At 33.1% G+C, this 24,545-nt stretch overlaps 1 protein-coding gene across 1 annotated transcript in view; it reads right to left on the bottom strand.

The window, feature by feature from the left end:
• Positions 1–24,545, bottom strand: part of PRKG1 (protein kinase cGMP-dependent 1) — a 1,128,350-nt gene that overhangs the window by 198,850 nt on the left and 904,955 nt on the right. The window contains exons 6-7 of the mRNA XM_081267801.1: positions 19,563–19,640; positions 12,035–12,129 (exon numbers count right to left, since the gene is read on the bottom strand). Coding sequence (XP_081123927.1) covers positions 12,035–12,129; positions 19,563–19,640 — 173 coding nt within the window. The remainder of the gene's footprint in view (positions 1–12,034; positions 12,130–19,562; positions 19,641–24,545) is intronic.

Below are 24,545 nucleotides of genomic sequence, written 5' to 3' on the forward strand. Positions count from 1 at the left end.
TCTGCGTGCTCGGAAGAGGATCTGAGCAGAATGTGACAGTGCTGGCACCCTGATCCCAGAATTCCATGTGTCAGAACTGTGAGAAAAGAAATTTCTGTTGGTTAAATCACTTGTTGTCTGGTATTTTTGTTATGGGAAAGCTAAGATAGCAGTACATGTGTGTCTGATTTCTGGACTGTTTTATTTTTTCCCATTGATTCGTTTGTTTATCTTGACATCAAGACCACATGGTTTTGGTTAGGGTAGCACTGAAGTAAGTCTTGAAGTCCATAGAGTTAGTCTTCCAATTTGGTCCTTCTTTTCTAAGTTGTTTTGGCTGTTCTAGGTCCTTTAAGTTTCCATGTGAATTTAAAAATCGGCATATCAATTTCTGAAAGACAGGTTTTTGGAGTTTTGATTGGGGTTACACTGAATGTATCAATCAGGGAGAATAATATTGAGTCTTACAATGTAGGAATAAAATATATCTTGAATTTTCTCTAGAAAATGTCATACACATCTTTTGTCATATTTATCTCTAATTCACAGTTTTTAATGGTATTTTAAATTTTAATTTCTAATTATTCATTGTTTGATTAAATCATAGGCACCAAAAGGTGATATGACATTTTTCATAATCTCCTTTGGAAGAGTTGATGGTCTTGATGCTTTACATGCTGCTTGACACACCCCTGTACCCCACTCCGTGCGCACCCGCACACAAACACACACACACACACACACACACACACACACACACAAAATTGGAATTTTCTTAAATATAGTATAGGGTAAGACAAATGATCATGTAGTGTATTTCTTCTGAAATATCTTCCTCTTTCATTTCATTGTATGAATGAAGAATAAGAACTATGTGAGAACAAATACAGCTGGAAAGCCTGGTCTCAAATGGACACAGCCTTAATTAGAATACATTAGTAATATCACATTCATATAATTTTTGACAAGGATATTTAGAAGCTTTTTTTAAAACATTTAAAAAAATTATATTTATCAAAAGCGAATAGCCTAATAACAATGAATTTAACCAATTATTATTTTTGTTGCCTGTCTAAAGTATGATTTATACCAAGTCATTTTTCTTCTATACCATATAAAAGAAAAATTAAGAAGCAATCATTTAGATTTGGAAAGAATAAAAATGACAGGCACAAAACACGCTGAGATCATTAACAGGGAAATTAGCTTCAGCTGAAACACTTTCAAATCTGTTTTTCAAGAGATTTTCAAATTTATATTATTTGCTCTTGTAGCACCTAAAGAAATTATTTATCTCAATGACATATAGGAGAATAACAATAAGGGACTGAATTGTTTCTGTAAGTAGCTCAATTTCTATCATTGAAAATGAGCTTATATTTGAGGCAACAAGGAAAAAGCAACTATTTAATAGAAAAGTACTAAAACATTTTGATGTTCCTCCAACCATCCACAAAAATCTGATCCCTTTTATAAAAACAATTATTCAAGCAGACCCAAAGCCTTCCTCAAAAAGAGAAGTGTTCTTTCATAAATTCCCTTGCATTTAAGAGAATTTTTCTAATGTACAGAAAACCCTGAAGACTCTACCAAAAACCTGTTATCTATGATAAATTCAGTAAAGTTGCAGTATACAAAATCAACATTAAAAAATTAGTAGCATTTCTCTATACTAACAATTAAATTTCTGAAAAAGAAATCAAGAAACAACCCCATTTATAAAAGCTATAAAAATAGTAAAACAGGAATAAATTTAACCAAGGGGGTAAAAGCTCTGTTCAGTAAACACTATAAAACATTAGTGAAAGAAATTGAAGGAGGAATAAATAAGTAAAAATATAGCCCATTTTATGGATTGGAAGAATTAATATTTTTAAAATAGCCATACTACCCAAAGTGGTCTAGAGAGTCAATCAATCTCTATCAAAATTTCAATATCATTTTTCATAATATAGAAAAATAAACCTAAAATTCATATGGGATCACAAAAGGAAAAAAACCCACCTCAAATATCCAAGACAATTATGAGTAAAATGAACAAAGCTGGAGGCATCACACTACTTTAAAACTATACTACAAAGTCAGAGCAATTCAAACAGCATGGTACTGGCATAAAAAAGACACACTGAAAACAGAAAAGAGTCCAAGAAAAGCATGCAACTATGATCATATCATATTTGACAAAACTTCTAAGAATATGCAATGGGAAAATGGTAGTTTTTTTCAATAAATGATGTTGGGAGAACTAGATATCCATAGGCAAAATAATAAAATTTATCTATAGGATATGCACAAATCAACTCAATATGGATTAAATACTTAATACCTAAAACTGTAAAACCACTATAAGTAACATAGGGTAAAACCTACACAACATTGGTCTGCCAGTAAATTTTTTAGATATGTCCCCAAAAGCTTATGCAACAATAGCAAAAATAAGCAAATGGAAAAAAAAAAAAGCTAATGAGATTACTCTTTTTAAAAAAGAGTACAAAAAAAAAAGAATAGAGTGAAAAGACAATTTGTACATTGGGTGAAAATATGTGAAGCCATACATCTGAAATGAAATCAATATCAAAACTATATAAAGAACTCAACAACTTTATAGAAATAAAACATAATCTGATTAAGAAATGACCAAAGGATCTAAATAGACATTTCTCAAAAAATATGACAGGCTAAAAGATACATGAGAAAATGTTTAACATTACTAGTTATTAGGGATTTACAAATTAAAATCACAATGAAATATCACCTCACATTAATGGTTATTATCAAAAACACAAAAGATAATAAGTATTTGCAAGTATGTGTAGAAAAGAGAATACAAATTTGTATGATCCATAATGGGAAATAGTATGAAGGTACCTAAAAAAACTACAAATAGAATTATATATGATCTAGCAGTTCCATTTTTAGGTATTTACCTAAAAGATTTAAAGTCAGTATGAGAGTTATCTGAACTTCCATATCTGTTGTAGCACTATCAGGGAATCAGGTTAAGTGTCCATGAACAGATGGATAAAGAAAATGTGGCTTTGATACATAATGGAATACTATTCAGTCTTTAAAAAGAAAGAAATTGTATCCTTTGTGAAAACATACATGTATCTGGATAACACTGTGCTAAAAGACATAGGTCAAATACAGAAAGACAAGTAATCACATGTTCACACTTATTATGTGGAATCTAAACCAATTGAACTCATAAAGGAGAGGGTAGAATGGTTGTTGCAAAGGATAGATGTGGGGATAATGGGAAGATGATAGTCAAATGAAATAAAGTCTCAGCTAGATAGGAGAAACAAATTTGATGTTTGTTGAGATCTATCACACAGCATAATGAATATAGTGAATATTACTAAGAGAGTAAATTTCTAATGTTCCCATTACCAAAACAGTGAGCTATTTTAGATGATATTTATGTTCATAAAACTGATTTAAGCCTTTCACTAGGAGTGAGGCAGGAGACAGATACTACCCTAGAGTTTACAGAGGGAGCATGGCCAACAACATCCTGATTTTTTGATTTCTTGCCTTCAGAATTCTGAAATAACACATTTCTATTATTTTCAGATACCCAATTTGTGGTAATTTATTATGGCCACTCTGGGAAACTAAGACCTAGAAATTTTCACATTAGCGTATGGAATGTATGGGAACTGAGGAAGATCAGACAGACTAATTGTGAGACTGTGTAGTAATCTAGGTGACACATCTTGGTAGCACTAACCATATCAGTGCCAGGGGAAACAGCAAGATGTGGTTGAGGTTAAGAGTTATTGAGAAGGTAGAACCAACAGGATTGATTATTAGTAATTTGGGTATCTCAGAAATGGAAAGTCTTATTAAGGAAGTAGGGGCCTAAGCCAATATAATGGAGATTTGGGCCTACTTTTTCTTCTGCTAGACGTGGGGTTTCTGATTTTATTCCTAGGTTCTTAATCCATTTTGAGTTGAGTTATGTGCATGGTGAGAAATAGGGGTTTAATTTCATTTTGTTGCCTATGGATTTCCAGTTTTCCCAGCATCATTTGTTAAAGAGGCTATCTTTTCTCCAATGTATGTTTTTGGCACCTTTGTCTAATAAAAGATAACCATAATTATGTGGGTAAGTCTCTGTGTCCTCTATTCTGTACCACTGGTCTACCAGTCTGTTTTGGTGCCAATGCCATGCTGTTTTTGTCATTATTGCTCTATAGTATAGCTTAAGGTCTGGTATAGTGATGCCACCTGCTTCATTATTCTTGCTAAGGATTGATTTTGCTATCTGGGTCTCTTATTTTTCCAGATGAATTTCATGACTGCTTTTACTATTTCTATGAGAAATGTCATTGGGATATTGATTGGAATTACATTAAATCTGTATAGTGCTTTTGGTACTACGGTCATTTTGACAATATTAATTCGGCCTATCCAAGAACAAGGGAGATCTTTCCATCTTCTTGGGTCTTCTTTAATTTCTTTCTTTAGTGTTCTGTAGTTTTCATTGTAGAGGCCTTTCACCTCTTTTGTTAGGTCGATTTCCAAGTTTTTTTTTTTTTTTTTAGGCTACTGTAAATGGGGAAGTTTTCCTTCAGAGGATTTGTCACTGATATACAGAAATTCCTTTGATTTATGGGTGTTGATTTTGTATCCTGATACTTTTCTGAATTCATTAGTTCTAGAAGCTTTCTGGTAGAATTTTTTGGGGTCTTCTATGTATTGAATCATATTGCCAACAAATAGTGCTAATTTGAGTTCTTCTTTTCCTGTCTGTATTCCTTTAATTTCTTTTGTGTGTCTCATTGCTCTGGTCAGTGCTTCAAGAACTATGTTAAATAGAAGTGGTGAAAGAGGGCATCCCTTTCTTGCTCCAGTTTTTAGAGGGAATTTTTTCCATTTAAAATGATGTTGGCCTAATTTGTTCTTCTTTTTATAGGACTTTGAGATATAATGTTAAGTCATTTATTTGTTGACTTTTTCTTCTTTTAAGGAATGAACTCCATGCAATGAACTTTCCTTTTAGTACTGCATCCTTAGTGTCCCAGAGATTTCTGTGTTCTCATTCACCTCCAAGAATTTTTTAATCTCCTTCTTGATGTCTTTTGCAACCCATTGTTCATTCAGCAGCATATTATTTAGTCTCCAAGTGTTGTTGTAGTTTTTATTTTTTATTTTATCATTGATTTCTAATTTCATCCCATTATGATCTGATAGAATGCAGGGTAGTATCAGAGTTCATAAATCTAACCACTGAGGTGACCAAGTAAAAATTCCAAAGGTAGCTTTAAAAAATAGTCATTGGAATCAACCCCAGTGGATTGAATGAACTGAAGACTTAATGCAGTTAAAGGAAAAAGAGAGAATTGCATGATTATTTAAAAGAATCTGCCCAAATCCCATTATGAATGTAGCACAGAATAATACAAAGAAGATAAAAATATGAATAAGAAAGTAAAGATAGTAGGATGAGGAGGGTAATCCAACTATTAAGAGTTCCAAAACAAGAGAGTAGAGGAAGTGGGGAGAAGAAAAATGTAGAGATAATGCTGAGAATTTTCTAGAATTGAGGAAGACTCATTTTCAGAGTGAACACACTTAGTTTACATGAAGGGTAAATTAAACATATCTGTCCCTAAATTGACTATAACAAAAACGTGTAGTGTCAAAGACAGAGCCATGAAAGAAAAAACCTACATAAACAGGAATGGTAATTTGAATGCCTACAGATCATACATGCCAAAAGACAATATAATAGTGTGTAAAATGTCAAAGAAAAAATAAAATTTGACCTTCATCTTTATACCTAAACCAATATTCATTTATGTGTAGGCAAAGACAGTAAGCACATAAAGATTACTAAAAAATAAACTCAAAAGGAATGAAATGAGTGCAAGAAGCAAGAAAGGACGAAGTAGTTAGTACATTAAATAAATAGATTTCAGTGGTGATTTTAAAAATAGGATAAATATAATGACTCAGATTCAGGGGTTTATCTACCAGGTAGAACTATAAACTAGGAAAATAAGTGGAAGATGGGTAGGAAAAATTTGGAGTTAAATACACTAAGATATTTGTACTATTACAAAGAAAGAGATAGCTACTGATTGCCATGATGTGTTAAATGTGCATACAAAAATGGAAAGATCATTTAAAAATAAAAAAGAATGTAATACTTCTAATGAAGGAATGATGCAAATGTTGTATGACAACAGAAAGAAAAAAAAGGGGAAATTGTATATTGATCCAGAGTAAAATTTCACGTAAGTAAAATTTTAAATGCAAATAAAATAAGATTCCATGCTTATGAGAGAGAGAGAGAGAGAGAGAGAGAGAGAGAGAGAGAGAGTGTGTGTGTGTGTGAGCACAAGTTCAGTAATATACATAACCTACATTGGAATGGTGACATTGGGAGGAAGAGAAAAGCCCTAGTGGAGGGTAGAAATGAAGTTTGAATTCTATCCATAAATTTGTATTTCCAAATAAATATATGATTGATGATCAAATTTAAATATAATATATTCTCTATTATGATTTTGTTATTTTTTTAAAAAAAGCATGAGCCAAAACCAAGCTGGTTCAGGAATGTTAAGTAATATTCCCAAGATCATAGTCCAAGAGGGAGAAGCCAGGGAAATACAGATTCTAATAGCAAGGTCTGTTAAACTGGCTTTGGCTCATTCGTTTTTGCATTAACATGAACAGGACTTGGCATGTGGCACAGGAATTCAGAATGAGAGGCAACAGCTGGGATAGTTCCTGGAGGGAAGGCCCTGACGATAGTGGTCTGATATTAAATGCCACCATTTTACAGGGAGCCTCAGGCTACATTTGGCATCCAGAGGTCTGATCCAGTTGTAGAGCAGCCAAATCTTAGAGAATCATAGGTTCTGCATTATGGAAACTTTGACACTGTGTAGTTCAATTGGTTTAGTTTACAGGTTCAGAAAGGGAGACTTGTTCAAAGTTATGAAAGCAGTGAGTGACAGACTCACAATCTAATACTATTCCAATTATACCAAGTGCCCTACACTTGTCAAATAGCAGCAGAACACTCTTGAGAAAGGATGACCATATGTGATGTGAAGGTGATGGTGATGGGCATTACACTATATTTTAGAGCCTCATTAAATCACTTTACAAGTATCCTCTTGATTAATCCTCAGAACAAGCCCAAAGTTAGGTACAACTATAATCTCCATTTCAGATTAAAAAAAAACTTTTAAAATTTCATAATTAGTAAATAATAGAATTCTAACTCAGGAAGTCTGATTTTTGAGCTAAAACTCTTTTAATTCTATGAGATACCGAAGACTCAAATGTTAGCAGAAAGGAAGGTGGGTGCCAAGAAGTACAATTGCATTTTTCTTGGGTTGAACTTGCATATATTTAATACAATTGCATCCTTCTTGGGTTGAACTTGAATTTATTTTCCTTCATTAGATATGCAAAGGTAATGTTTGGCTTAGAATTCAACGTTATGTGATGCTTACATGTATTCTATATGGTTTCAATTCAGGTAGAAATGTGGAGCAGTAAGTCAGAGTTAAATGTATTGACTCCTACTATTGGACTAAACCTGAAATATTTTTTTGCAGCAAAACTGTGATTTTCATGCATATAGGGAGTACTTATACCCCAAACAAAACATTTCACCCTTTCTCTGGTATGGATAACCATTATCAACATAAAATGACACCTTAGCCAAACAACAGTATTTAGTTTGCTTGATACCAAAATGAAAGAATAAGTGACTCATATTTTTCTAGTGATAAGATGCTATGAGTTAGTGGCTATTAATAATATAGTTTAAAAGAGATCTATATTTATGACTCCAATGTCTCCATCCAAGAAAGAAATAAATCTTGTTACTTCTACAGGTAAGTGGTCCACAGTGAATAGGAGGCTGAGTTCACATTTCATCAGTCATTCATTTATCTACTGTGCTTAATCAATACAAGCATGAGGCAATCTCAAATTTTTAAATTTCAATGATGTTTTCATTTCATTCAATTATAAATTAAGCAATATTTTAACAATCTGCTGAACATACACTCAGGGGATAAAACAAAATTTCCCAAGTTTTATTTGTTGGAAAACCACATATCTTTAAGGCATTGTTATACACACAGAAAGAGTGCTGACTATAAAATTTTTCTTCCACTGTAAAAAATTATAGGGTTTTCACATAAGAATAACTATTACCCAAAGGATATACAGTACACAGTTGCCCAAAGAACTTATATCCTGAGGTCTTATCCATCGACAAGATATTTTGAGGGAAAGTAGTGAAACAAATCAATTTTATTTGTGTAATACTAGAATTTCTTGTGTGAAACATTGAAATTGAAAGAAAAGATCACAAAAGAACACAGAAACATGGGTGAAAAACAAGTTACAGACATAGGACATGAAAACACTCACTGTGATGAACTCATATCAAGAAAATGATCAATAAGGGTTAACCTAATAAGCTTAGGTAGATACAGTTTTGAAAGAGGTACATGATTGATAGAATTCATAAAATGGCAGTCTATAGGCCAAACATTCTTCAGAAACGATTTGGGGTTTGTATATTTGTTTGTTTTTTTTTTTTAATATTTATTTATTTATTTTTTTTTAGTTCTCGGCGGACACAACATCTTTGTTGGTATGTGGTGCTGAGGATCGAACCGGGGCCGCACGCATGCCAGGCGAGCGCGCTACCACTTGAGCCACATCCCCAGCCCTGGGGTTTGTATATTTGCTATTGTTTTTCCAACAGAGTTTAAAAATTATACTTCATATTTTTAAAATATATTTTTTTCTGTTTTTCTTAATAAAGTTGAGATCACATTACAGAGAAGGAATAAACTAGAGTTTAGTAATTGCTGTCCATTACACAAAGCTTTCCAGTTTGCACCCCTGCTTTATTCATCCTTTTTATTCATTTACATGACTAACCTGCCCCCTATAGTCAAGTGAGCTCAAATCCATTTAGGTATCACCAAACAATTTGAAGTAGTGAAGGTAATCAACGACAGAATGTATTGAAATATTGGGTATCATTAGAGAGGTATTTTTTCATCCATCTCTTCATTCATTAATCCATTCATTCATTCAACAAATGCTTGTTGAATATCTGATAAGTGCAAGAATCTAGAATCAGATCAGTGGATAAATATTTAGGATTTCTTTTCATTGAGTTCTAATGTGGTCTTACATCTGGAAAAGCTTGCCAAGTATGTTAAAAAGAGAGCTAAGGAGAAAATATTGATGTATTTTAAGATATGAAATAAGCTCTCTCTTACTGACATGACATGATTGTCATAGCTGAGATGCTTGCCTCCTTCTGCCATGATGTCCTGTCTCACCTCAGGCCTAGAGCAGTGAAGTTGGCCATCTGTGGACTGAGACCTCTGAAACCATGAGATCACACAGACAATGAGGGCCAACTACATAAGGATCTTGCTAACTGGGACAATGAAAAGGACAGAAAAGTGGATGAATAGGGGAAGTAATCTACAGAAAACAAATTAAGACTGTGTGTTGAAGTTGCCTCTAAGGGATGTTTCCTTCAAAAATAAATAAGGAGAAAATGGAGTCTGCAGGCGTTGCTCAGTGGTAGGGTACTTGCCTAGTACATGTTGAGGCTCTGAGTTTCATTCCCAGTACCGCCAAAGCGGAAAAAATCATCAGGAACAGAAAAATAAGTAGAGCAAAGGGCATGAGGACACAAATCATAAAAAGGTGTAAGTACGTTGACTCTGAGTGAGTGATGTATACATCTGACAAGTGTCCATTCAAGACCATCAGAGATTTGAGAGAGAAGCTCTCTGAATCAAGAGCAGAGAAAGAGACTTACACGAGAAAACATAAAAGTGGTAACTCGAACTTTGATAACTGGAAAATACTGATTTTTCAGGTATCCCCACAGAAAATTTTCTTCTTTTCACCTCCATCCTTAGTAATAAATGTTATCTTTAAGAATATATAAAAGGATATGAAATAAGAAATGCTAAGGAGTGCTAATAATTTAAATAGCCCCCAAAATGGGAAAATTTTAAGAAGGAAAGAGTAATCAATAGTAAAATGTGCCAAAATTATAGTTAAATAAAGATAAAAAACAAAGACCTTAGTACTTAAAAGAGACCAATAAAGCCACACTTAGTAGTGAAAAACTGAGAATAAAGGGTGTAACAAAAAAGGAATGGTCAGAATAAAATGGGGGTGGCTATGGAGGGAAGTTGTGGGGTTGGATGAAGAGAGGAAGGTGGGTTGGTTATTCCATAGCCTGTTAAGATGACCAGTGGAGAGGACTGAATATATGCAAAAGAAAGTTCTATTACCAGATAGTTCATGAGTATTCTCATGTGTTGGAAAGGACCCAATCCAAATGTACTATTTACTTAAACTTTGATATTAGAGCAAAATTTGGCAACTTTTTCATAAACCATATTCTCAAGGTTATTCCTTGGGAAACTAAACTAATTTTTTACTATGGAAGTCTTCTGTAATTGACATCAAAATTCATTGACAATAAACTACTAAAGAAAATATGAAAATCTGTTGATTCCCAATATGACTTGTTTTCTGGCTTTCTACTTGTAGTCTTAATTAGAAATGATTGTAAATGTTTCTGTTCTTTCTCTTTCTCTTTATTTCTCCCCCCCATCCCCCCTCTCCTTCTCTCTTTCTCTCTTTCTTTCTTTTCATTTGTTTGGATCTTTTGCAAGTGATGTTGTTTTCCACAGAGGCATTGATTGTTGGATCAATGAAACCAGCTGGTATCATTCTACAGAGCCTTTTACATATTCAATAATCAAAAGAAAGAAAAATTAAGATACAGATGACAGGATTGTGGTGTTCATACTAGGAAAATCACGTTTATTGCATTCCTTTGTGGATCTACACCCAATATGCTATTTCTTCCAATTTTGATGTTAGAAATAGCTAATGGCAAATCCATGTTCACCAGATCAGGATCAAATAATATCAGTAAAATAAAAATAAAAGTTGAGTGTGTTTGGTTAAAAATGGCCTGAGTAAGATGTCTTGTTAAAATATGTTTGTTTCATTCTGTTGCTGTGAAATAAGAAGAAAAATGATAAAACCTACCATCTGATTATAGCTTTAAAAATAAAAACTCCTTAAACTATTTTTTCTGGGTAAATTTTAAGCAAAATGTTTATAATGTAATTTTTAAATGAAGGCACAATTTGAAATGGAAGCAAAACTGATTGTAAATTACATCCTATTGCCATATACACTTCTGCATCTGGAATCCGATACAAAAAATAAATGTTTATTGCTTATTCCTTATTCAAGTGATACATATACATACAGAGCAAATAGCTGAAAAGGCTTATCTATATTTACCGATAATTAAGATATGTTGTTTATTGGAAAATGAGAGTATGATTCGCAAATACAATTATCATGCATTCTGCAAAATGCATGGTTCGATCAACTCAGTTTTTTTCCTATGATGTATGGGAAGAAATCTCAAGAGCTTGTTTCTTGAGGTCTTAGTTTACAAATGGAGTTCCAGCCACCTTGAAGTATACCTGTGTCCAGCCTTCAGAGCCCATCTGTACTGGATCCAGGTATTCATTATCACCACCTCCAATTCCCTCTTCCATCTCCATCCCCATAATGGCAATGAAAATGATCACCCAGAGGTGAACACTAGAAAGAATTTATTGCCTTATGATCCATTATTTGTACAATTAGGCTTAGGGATCTTGAAATTCTCAGCCCATCAGGTCCCTATAAAGCTAAGTAGAATTGTTGTACAGAGTAATTTTGCAGAGACTTCTCTCTTTAAGAGTCATTATAGAGATTGCCATTAGGGAACACAAATCTTAGAAATCTTTCTGTTAATATAACAATGATTGATTAAATGGTGACAAATCAATTCTATGGTCTAGCCAAATAGATTGCAAATTCAACTGAAAATAAATAAAAATGACTGTCATAGGTCTGTATCTATATTATATTTTAAGTACTAAAGAAAGGGCTCATTTTGCTAGGAATTCCAAATTTAAAACAGGAACACAGGATTCAAAAAACTGTGCAACATGTGGTCACTTACCCCTGCAAAGCTTTCTCTCCAAACCAGTCTCCTTTTCCTAAAGTCCTAAGAAAGACTGGGTCTTCACTAGGTGAGTCTTCACGAGTAACATTCACCTGCAAAAAGAAACAATAAAGTCTAAGTCTGCTGCACATCCAGGAGGATCAGGTGAATAGTAATTGATAAGGTTAATTTCATTACTGCTTTTTAAAACATTTTTTATTTTTTTAAGAGAGAGTGAGAGAGGAGAGAGAGAGAGAGAGAGAGAGAGAGAGAGAGAGAGAGAGAATTTTTAATATTTATTTTTTAGTTCTCGGCGGACACAACATCTTTGTTGGTATGTGGTGCTGAGGATCGAACCCGGGCCGCACGCATGCCAGGCGAGCGCGCTACCGCTTGAGCCACATCCCCAGCCCCCATTTTTTAATTTTTTTAAAAAAGAGTTTAGATTACCATTAACTAGTTCAAAGAATAATATCACAAATTCTAATTCTAAAACATTTGTTACCATTTCAGGCTATTTTTAAGAAATAATGTATTAGGTAATCTTAATTTCACTTATTCTTCCTCTATTCTCATTTTCCTACACTCTTAGGCAACCACTCTAATAGTGAGCATTCTATCAATCTATTTATATGTTCATAGATATGTTCATAGATATGTTAAAATACATGAATAATCACAGGTATCATTCTGAAATGTATTTTTCTCTCAATATTGTTTTAATTATTTATCACATGCTTATTAATTTTAATGTATTAGAGTTTTATTGTATAAATACATTTTCTTTCAAGTTGGGCATTTGTATTATTTCCACTTTTTTTGTTTTTTTGTTTTTTCCTGCAATGAACATTCTCTACACACTTCTGCATGCACATCCAGCTTCTCTAAGAAATTTCTATTTCCCTCAGAAGAACCCAACAACCTTCATTCAAAGGCCCATCCCATTTTCACAAAGCCATACTGCAGGCTCTACTGGGCTATATGTCCCTTGTGATCCACATGCTTCATTCAACAGGATTTCTTTTTAAAAAGATATACAAATCACATACATGTCTTTTTTGTAACATAAATAGTGTGTTCTTCAAAGAAAGGTGACTTTTTTGGCATTCTCTACAATTTGTAAGAATTTCATAATAAATTGTCATAATTGTTTAACAGAAAACTTCATTACTATAACAAGATTTCCCAGTGCATACAGGACTTGTGACATGGGTGACAACTCCATAGAAGGTAAGTGCTTTCTTATTGCATGAACAAAAACATAAATAGAGTAAGTTCTACCTTTGTATTAATTCACTTCTACCTTAAGCTCTGTAATGTTCATAATACTGTCTATGTGTCATCCAAAAAGTTAAATGGTTAAAATTCACCTACCCGGAAAATGTAATGAAGTAGAAAAACTAATTTCTTGAGACAATGCCAGACACTTAGACACATTTAAAAATACTATGTTTCAGATTTCTGAATCTTAGGATTGGATGTCAATGACCAGAATTTTTATTAGTATCAGTAGCCTATGTAAGGTGGAAGGAATTCAATTATTATTCTCCACTGATCCATTTGATTACTCCTCTACACAGCATTTCAAACCATGGAAATTTAGTTTTTAACACTCTTATTTACTACAAAGCTATATCACAGAGACATTCATTTGCATAGTGATGAGGTATTTATAGATGTGGAAACTTTGGTAGGTTGTCTTATTTAAAATAAAAGTTAATGGGCCCTATCCTTGGGTTTCTGATTGATTCAAGTTAATATATTTAGCCAAAATTCATTTCTGCTATTTGTGTATCCTATTATATATATACAGTTTGCTAATTCTTCTATGAGAATGATGTGGTTTGCTTCCCATTTTAGTTATATATATTGATATTAACACTGTTTCTATGAACATTCTTCTACATGTTTTTTGGTGTCCATGGGTAGTAGGGTAAATATTTATGAATAAAGAGCAAGTTTATTAAGTATGCATCTTCTGTTTACTAGGTACTAACTCACTGATGATACATATGCACATTCATACCATCAATAAATGAAAGTTCATCTTATGCTATACAGTCGTCAGGACTTGGTACTGTAGGACTTTGACTGTTTTTCTAGGAAGAAAAATAGTGAATAGTATTTTCTTGAATGATAATGGAGATGAAGCATTTTTATATTTTTTTGATCCTTTGTGTTTACTTTCTGATGATGTGTCTGATCATCCTTTTGTCTACTTTTTTGTGCATTATTCATTTTACTGTCCTATTGTATTTATGTTTTATTACTGTTGATGCTTTAGACTTGGTTTATATTTTACTATCTTCATGTCTTGTTGGAGAAGTTATTAATTTTAATGTAATCACATTGAACTATGTTATCCTTGTTTCTATTTTTTAAAAATCTTAAGAAATCCTTCCCTACTCCAAGAAGGTAGAAGTATTCAAATTGTTTTTTAAATTATTTTCTGATTTGTTTTCTTTTACACTTAAGTTTTAATTGACTTTTTTATATGGTGTGAGGTAGGTAACCAAATTTTTTATGTCCCTGTGTATAATCATTTTTTAATTTCCATTGCCTGTGTTGCCTTAATCAAGTTTCCACATAATCATGGATCTACATCTGGGTTCAGTTTGTCTAATCCTGAGGAAAATTACGGTCATGTTTTCTTCATTACCTTAATCTTAGTCAAAATATCTACTAAACTATCTCCTTATAGGTTCCTTTTCCTTTCAAATATTTTCCTATGTTGATCTTCTGCTTTTAATGATGATATCTCAAATAAAATTTCCTCGTAAAAGGACATAGCATTTTTATTAGTTTTATTCCTGGATACTTGATTTAATAAATGATTATTAAATAACATTTCTAACTAAATATTATCAATATTTAGAAGTGCATGTAGATTATTAAATTATCATGAAGTAAAATTGAATTTTGCTTTTGGTTTACAGCTCTATGAATTTAAATGCACATATAAATTTGTATAACCTGCATCCCAATTAGACACAGAAAATTCTATCACCTTAAGAAATTCCCTCATGTATGTGTTTATACTCACGTCCTCCCCAAATCTTGACCTTAGCAACCAAAAGTCTATTGGCCTCAGGCTAGTTTACTCTTTTCAAGAATGCCAGTTAAATGGAAGCACATAATCCTTAATTTTTTGAGATTGCTTTTTCTTACTCAACATAATGCCTTTGAGATTCATCCAAGTTATTATGCAGTTCAATAGTTTATTCTTTTTACTGCCCAGTAGTATTCCACTGAATGAATACCACAGTTGCTTTATCCATTCATTTATTGAAGCATATTTAGCGTGTTTCACAATTATGAACACAGAAACTATAAACATTGTAACATAGTTTTTTATGTAAACTATATTTCAGATTTCTAGAATACAACAAAGTACGATTGCTTTATTTAACTTTATGAGAAAATTTCAAATTGCTCTTCAGAATGGCTTTACCATTTCCAATCACTCTGCATCCTCATTAGCACTCTGTATAATACATTGGTTTTTTCATTTTAAACATTCTGTTAAGTATCCCAGGTTTTTCATGTGCAGCTTTTCAATGATCATGATATTGAGAATCTATTCATGACACGTCTTCCATTTTTATATCTCCTTTGTTGATGTATCTTTTCAAGTCGTTTGTACATTTTTTAAAATTGGGTAGTTTTGTTTGGGGGTATTGATTATATAGGCTCAATACAAGCCCTTTGCACATATTTAATTTGCAAATATCTTTCCCTGTTAGTTGGTTATCTTTTTAGTCTCTTAATAGTATCTTTCATAGAATAAAATTTCATAAGTATGATAGAGCCCAATTTACCTTTTGTTCTTTATAGATTGTGCTTTTGGTATGATGTCTAGGAGGTTTTTTGTTTTGTTTTTACCAAACCCTAAATCATAAAGATTTTCTTCAAAACAGTTTGTAGATTAACATTTTGCTTTTAAGTCTTTTATCATTTTCTATTTAATTTTCACACAGGGTATGAAGTTTAGATCCAGTTTTACTTTTCTTTCTTGCCTGTGGCTTACTAATTGTTCAAACACTACTTGTTAAAAAGACTCCCTTATTCACTGACTGTTCTCGTTTATTTATTGTTTTTTGTTTCATTATTAATTATGTTAACTGTAGGTACATTGTAGAAGCCATCTGAGAATTTTTATTATAAACAGATGTTGCATTAGCAAATGGCTTTACTGAATTGGTTGATATGATAATTCAATTGTTCTTTAGACAGTTCATATGGTGAGTTGTATTAAGTGATTCATTTTTCAATATTTAAATGATAGTAAAATATCAATATCTGCACTGTCCAGTATGGTTACCACTAGATGCATGTAGCTATACAGCTGTGTGGCTACTGGTGCTAAAAAATTGAACATTTGATTTAGCTAATTTTAATTTAGATATCAAATGAGACATAATGGCCACTGAATTAGCCTGTATATACATGGTACATTTTAACAAAGAAAAGTATAGTATACTGAACAGTACTGATCTAGCTAAATTATAACTAATTTTAATAATATATCTACATGAAAAACAAGCTAAAATCATATCATCTTTAATAACTTTTTTATTTCTAAATATTGTGTCCTTTTCTTAATTTAATAAAATAGTTGGGATATCTAATATCACACTGAATAGAAATGGTGATGGCATGCATCTTTATCTTATTCTTAATATAAAAGAAAATGTTGCTACTACTTCACTTGTGTATACACAAACATGTATATGCCTATACAAATAAAATTTCCATAAGAGAACACTTTCCATATTCAGAAATTCTGAGCATTATGTTAATATGTTTAATCATCATGCTTAAATGCTTGTTAATTCTAAGAAGCAAAGCCATGTACTTCTAAATGTCATTTAATAGATAAAAAAATTTTAATCTGTTTTTTCTACTGGTTTCATATAAGATATGTTGAATAGAACCAGAAAAATAAAAATGCATTTGAATTATTCTTGGAATTGTGAAAGTGTTTTATCCAATCCTCTTTAATTTTGGTTTAACTTGTGTATGGAGAAATAGTTTTTAGAGGCTTTACCATTGCAGGGACACACACAGAATTCTTCAGTGCTTCCTCCTACTGTTAAGGGAAAAAGTCATTTTTCTGGGCTACTGGAATGCACTGACTAAAGTACAGAGAACTAACCCAGCTTCTACCTGAGGCAAGCACCAGATGCTGTAAGCACTCTATTTCTAGTTTTAGAAAAATCACTTTGTGCGGATTTAATGGGGAGAAAACAAGTATTTTAAAGTCTATAATGCCTTTCTTTGTCTGGATGTACTTAATGGGAGAATGAAAAATGTTTTATTTTAAATAAAAAAGTTTCACAGTTAAATAAATGAAACTAAACATGGAAAAAATCCATCTGTAACTCCATAGCCCACTGTTGTGTCTTCTTTTATCTCACAACATTTTCTAAAAAGTCAGTTCAATGGTAACAAGAAAAATATCTTCACCAGCGTTACCCTTTATAAATTTTACAAATGCATGGGAAAACAGATGTATACCAATATACCTGAAACAAGACACACAATTTTAGAAAATTCTACAACTTATTTGTCTGCTAATCTTAACCTATTTTATCATCGTTCATTTCTTTTTCCTGATTTTTACAACAGGGACTTAAGAATGTTCACCACCTTCTATATCTTATAGTGATTCTAATGTATTAATATAATTTTCATATCAACTGATAAAATTGGGACTCACAGAAGCTAACTGTGCAACTTTAAAAACCAAGAAAAAATCCATGCCTGGTTTGAAAAAAATCATGACCATGTCAAGAGTCTAATATATCACTCTTTCTCTCCCAGGATCTGCACAATGTACTAAAATATTGTCAAAGGAATTGATTCCTATAGTGTAACTTCCAAGCTGTTTCTATTATACACATTACAAAACTCATAAAACAGCATCACCTGTTTTCAGCTGAAACTGGTTACAAAAGACTACTACTTTCTCAGGCAATGCTAGAAATTTGCAATAATTGGATGGTCGGAAATCCTGTCATACAGATTACTCCATGACAACAAAGATATCAACCAGATATAATTAAAGTAATTGAAGTCAAACAAATAGATATAATTAAAGTATAAATATTGTTTTCTTCATTTTATTGGGATGTTTACTGGTGTAAACACTAATATATTCATTTTGTTGATTCAATATTAGTTCAAAGAGGATTCTCTAAAATGTAATTCAAAAATACTTAGAATATTTCACACATCTAATTTACTGTGACTCAGTAAATCTTTCTAACCAGGCACAGTGGCACATGCCTGTAATTCCAGCTGCTTGGGAGGCTGAGGCAGGATGATTTGCAAATTCAAGGCCAGCCTCAGTAACTTAGCGAAGCCCTAAGTCATTTAAAAAGTGAGACCCTGTCTCAAAATAAAAAATAAAAATGGCTAGGGATGTGGCCCATTTATTAAGTACCCCTCGCTTCAATCCCTGGTACCCTAAAGTAAATTAAAAAGATAAGCTATAAGTTACCAGAATCAGTCATCTTTTTAAATTAGAAAAATTATATTTACTTAATTTTTAAAATGACAATTATAAAAATGTCATATAATTCCTTTCTACATGCATTTATCTCCCCCATCTCTTTCTATACTTAATGCATAGAGACAGAAATACTTTTTAAGAATAATATATGAAAAAGAAAAATAAGTTCTAATCCTGGACTATAGCATAAAGACAATGTTAAAAAATGATTATGATTTTACTGTTGAAAGAAATTTATGATATTTTTAGCAATATGATAGTAGAGCATTAAAATAAATTTCCATTATAGGATTAATTCAATTTCTTAGTTTTCGAATATAAATTGTAATATACATTGAAATATATATTGTTGAAAAATCAAAACAATATAAAGAGTAAAGTATGAGTTTTCATTCACACCCAATGTCTAACCTATTATTACTTGTCCTATACTTTACCACTTTTACTAGTTTCTTAGTCTTTATCCAATAGTCTTCATGAAGCTACAATACAACATGGAAACATTTATATTTTTATTGACCTCAGAATGTTGAGCAATTTGCCTTGTGTGACTAAATTGAGTAAGTTTAAAGGCAAATTCAAACTTACACTGTCTGATTTTAAAGGTCAGATGCTTCATTATATCAATGTTACTGCTCCTGAAGACTGGATGGATCTTTTAGGTGCCCTTAGTTATTTCTGTTGTTATTGTTATTGTTGTATGGTTTTAATTTGGGAGATCTCTTTTTATTTTTTATTTTCTTTTAAGTTGAAAGAAGTTTGGTGGTGTTTTTGTGGAGACCTTTCTATTAACACAGACTTACCAGTGTCCTCTATAAGAACTATTATGATTATTAACACTCAGGTACTTACTGGTCTTCCAAGTTACACTCTTCTTCACCCTAAATCATTCATTAGAAGATCCATTTTCAAATATTTCTCTGTCAGAGTCAGAGGATATGGACAACCCGAGATCAACACCTGTGTTCTGGCAGTGCTGCTGAACACCCCAGCCTGCCTTCCTCCATCACTTCTGGTACCACCAAAGCTTACCTTTCCTTTGCTGATGATAAAGAAGGTGTCCCCTCTTGCTCCTTGCCTGATAATATATTCCCCATTTTCATAGTGAGTCTGAAAAATAGAAATAGTGAGAGAAAATATTAAGAAAGGAGTGATCTACAAAACAGTTCAACCTCTTCAAATATCAGTCCTCAGGGATGCAGTCACCCTGAAGGAATTTCTTCTCTCAAGCTGAGAATCTATTGTGATCTGAAAATGAATAATAGTTAATAAATGCAATCATTACAAAGATATCACATCTACAATGCTCATTTAAAAATGTTTTGTGAATATCATTTTTCTTGGTAATTATATTTATCTTTTTAAATTCACTCATTTCAGTTGTTTGATGAAAATACTTTTTTCTTCCATCAACTAACATGAAATGAAATAGAAGAGCTACTAATTAAACTGATCTTTCTGTATAATTTTATTTGTCACTCTCATTTTGTTTTGCCATTCTCATAATGATAGCTTATTTTTTTTCCCTCTGAGAAATTACTGTGACATATAAAAAAAATCTTCCTTTGAATCTAGGTTTACTTTTACTGTAAATTAAATGACCCAAGATACTTTTTAAGGCACCACTTCATGACTTAATGTCCTTGCTTGAGCAATTTAGGTTTAGCCCTGTTAAACAGAATGTTTTAATTTTATGGGCTAAATTCTGGTCCAGCATCTGTCCAGCATAAACTATCAAAGGAAGAGCAAGCTAAGACTGTAAGAGGATTATCACAGCCAGTGGGTCTGACTCGGATATCACCACTAAGTCCATTCCCAGGGTGAAGATTACTCCTGCAATAAACAAAAGTAATTTCTATAAGGAGAGGTGGAAGAAAGTGTGTTGCTGGGTCAGAAGAAAAAACAGAAAAATGTAATGGTACCACCTGGCCCCATCCTTCTCTGCAGCTTAGCAGGAGAGCTATATCTTGGGAAAGAAAATATTACCTTACATACCACATAAGAAACAGATTTCATGGTTTACACAAAACATCCATTAGACTAATCACTACTATTTGTCTTTATATTTCAATACCATTTTTTTCTTAGCACTTTATTCTCTTCTATCTTAAAATGACCTTTCAATAATATTTGATATTGACAACAGCCATATTTTCCTTATTTATTTATAAATTTAACATATTACCTAATCTGTCACTTATTATTTTTCACTCAAATTAGTTCATTTGCCTAGTAACAAGATTTTTAGTTAACAGTTTTTCCTTATTTTCCTTGTCAATCTCAGTCATTATATGCTACATATAATCTGTTATGTACCTTTTAAGACTATTTTCCTACATTATAAACATGTATGCATATATACACATATACATATAAATAATTATTTCTAAACAAAATTAGGATTATAGGATGCACATTATTTACCTAATTTATTCTATTTAGCAAGGTTATCTATGTTTGATTTCCATCTTGCTTCATTAGAATTGGAAGATCTTTACAACACGGAGATTTGAAAAACGAAATCACAATAGTCTGCTTTTTATATCCATTCAAACATTTTTTAATGTCCTTCTTATAGGCATTGATTACACAAAGATGAGTTAAGACAAAATTCCTAATAGCAACACCTAGTAGATCTTTTTTTGATGGTAGAAATTTATAGTTGCATTGTCCAATATGGTAGCCACTTGCTACTTGGGTTGTTGAGCCTTCACGGTATTTTCAAGTGTGTTTAATTTTATTTAAAATAGCCACACATTTCTAGTAGCTATTGAATTGGATAGCACAGGTAACAGCTAAAAGTGACAAGCAGAGAGTCACAATTTGCAGAAGTTGGACAGGGGGAAGGATGGCATCTTTGCCACTCTTGATGTTTCCTCCCATATGAATGGAACTCAATAAAACCCAGACCTCTCTTTCCCTTCCCTCACTCTTGAACTAAAGGAGATGACGTGATGACATGGCTTATCTGATCAATTTGTAAGTAATCCACAATGTATGCTCATCTCTGCTTCTTATTTCTTCACTGTGGAGGGAGCTTCTCCCTGAAGGAGAGCATCCTCTGCTGCTTCTCCAGGGGAAAATTCTTCTTCCTGTTGCAGCGAGTGTCCCTGTCTCTACTTCTGTAACACGATAGCTACTTCAGCCCCGTTAAATGATCTGGTTTGGGACCCAAACTACATCCTCTAACTCACATTTTATTAGTAGTCAGAAGGAAATATAATAAAATATTATTATTTTGTAATATTACTTTAGCTTTATTTATCTTACAATTCATCTTATTTATCACTTGGTTCCTAAACCAAGACTATTCAAAACCTCAAAATTATCCAGTATGCACAATGCTACATTGTACTAAAACCCAGGGTTAAGTGAGAAAAGTCTTGAGGAAACCTGACTTTTCCCCATAGTTCATCTGGAAAGGATTCTTGAGTCCCACCTAAAGGATGAAGAAGAGGTCACTGGATATTCAGTAGGAAAATGCCACCTCAAGAAGAGGAGATGCAGCAGCTTATTATGGTCTCATAATACTACAGATATATAATTTTTTAAAAATGTTAATAAGTTTGAAGAAATCTTAGCTCATCTGAGATCATTTCCTTCATCTCCTTCCTTAAAAAAAAAGAACAGTCATATTCATATGAGAGTTATTTCCCTTCAAAAAGAAAAAGTTATTTGTCCCTATTAAAAGTTGCAAAGGTAAGTGTTTCCTAACCCTAGCACTACTGATATTTTGAAGCAGATAGTTCATTGTTTTAGGAAGCTCTTCTGGATACCCTGTCTGACATAGGCATCTGACATGACCTCTACCCATTAGATACCAGTAGCACTATAGTCCCAGTTGTAAAAATAAAAAATGTCCCAAGACATTGCCAATTAACCTTTTGGAGGCACATTTGAACCTAATTGAGAACAGCAATTCTAAATTGTTCATGTTCTTCATTACTTCATCTTAGAGAATTGAGAGGTTAGCAGAAATATCCAGAAACAGTCTAGTTATTTAGTTCATCTGAATTATCTAATAATCTTCTTAATATCATCTGACATAGATTTTATAACTTGACATTCACAAATGTCATATCAATTATTTTAGTTCACTTACATAGGCACTCACTGAACATATTTCCACGCTGCATAAGTTCATAAAACTCAGAGATTCAGAGAGGAGCCTATGGGACAGTGCCTAAAGCCATTCCACGTTTGAGAAAGATAATATTAATGGTGTCATAACACCAGAACTGGAATGTCTATGATCTCCTGAAACATTTCACTGTACCTGAGGAGGAGAAAACCATGCACGCTGATTCTTTGAAAGGTACTCCAATTATGCTAACCAAAAGCCAGCAATTTCACTATTTTTGAGGTTCAATTTGTAGCTCTGCCAGTTTCTTATCTCAAATTAAATCACAAAAGTACAGAGAGCTTCGAATGGGAAGCAACCCTAGCATTTAGTTAGTTTCCTTGTAAAGGATTCCAGATTTGTTAGGATAAAAGCCAGTCTCTTTAACACAGCCTACAAGACTGTGTATAACCTGCTCAGTGCCATGGTTTCCTTGCACCCTTCCCCCACTTTTCCCTGCAGGCAGTTCCTCAACTGTGCCACCACCAAGCCTCCATACTCCCAATGCTGCACACCCTGTCATATTTCACCTTGTGACAACCTTCTTCCCTTTTGGATTTTCTCCATGCCTGACCTGGCCACCTTCACCCACCAACCCACACACACACCTCATCCCACCACAACACAGAACCTAGCTAAATTAGACCCATCATTTGAACTAATAATACCATAAAGCTCTATTTATTGCCCTTTCCTGAGCTTTCAGTTAATAATTTACTTGTATTGATATTTTTTCAATTGATTTTAAGTCCTATGAAAGCAAAATCATGTCTGATTTTTTTTTCATTAAAATATCTCCAGTACCCACCTTTGTGCTTGGATTAAGTAGAAGCTCCAAAAATATTAATGGCATGAATTAGGTAGTCTTCCTCAATCCCCATCTTTAGCATTGTTCATGGTCCATTAATTAGTACGGTTTCTACCTATAATATATGACCCAAGCCCATTTTTTCCCCTTTTTAATCTATTCCAAGACAAAAATCACATCTTCCTAAGACTAAATCCTCCTACTTAGTCTCCCTGTCTCGGACCCACCTACCACATGTCAGTTCATTTATTCTCATTGCAACCAAGTAAATTTTCAAATAATATATCAGTTTAAATCATTCTATTATCTAAAATATCCCAGTGACTTCTTGGTATAATTAACACCATAAGCAACTTACTGTGGTCTCTTCAGTTCCCTGCATTCTGGCTGGCCACCCCCTCACCTCTCCATCCTTGTCACCCTCACTCAGTTTCAGACATGCCAGCCTTGTATTGCCAGGTTGGGTCTCTCCTCAGAACTTTGTACTTAAGGAGCCTTCTGTCTGCAGCACTCTTTTGCAAGATCTTCATTAGCATCTTCTTCTCATCACTGGCCTCAGCAAGGCCTGTGGTTACTGCCTGAATCATTACATTCCCATCTGCCTTGATTGTACTATTAGAATCTCCTCTCTGCTGAGACACCCATTTGTATTTGAACTCCTGGGATTCAGTATAAGTCAACCTGACCGCCACTGGATAAGACAGACATTGTAGGGGCAGAATAGCAGGCAGGTCCCTGCCTCATCCTGATAGCTTTGTATGGGCGTATCCTGAGGACATGTGATTCATCCTTGCCTTAATAAGGAACTAGAGCTGATTGTTACAAGCTCCCACACTGCTTAAAGGGATAAGTGTGAAAGTGCCCAGGGCAAGAAGATCTGAGACTGAATGAGCTTAATTTAGGGAATTAATTTATGACTTGCACCTGGATGTATGAAGCCATAAGATTGGCTGTCTCCCAACCTGTCTCTCAGGCACTTCGGATTTGACACAAAGGTATAAAAGTTCCCTGCTATAGTCCCAGATGTAATTCTTAAAGGAATTAGAGGGATGGTCACCACAATGAACAGGAATTATTGGCAACTTTA

Source organism: Spermophilus citellus (genome assembly GCF_964194105.1).
Source record: "Spermophilus citellus genome assembly, chromosome: 15".
Taxonomy (NCBI): domain Eukaryota; kingdom Metazoa; phylum Chordata; class Mammalia; order Rodentia; family Sciuridae; genus Spermophilus; species Spermophilus citellus.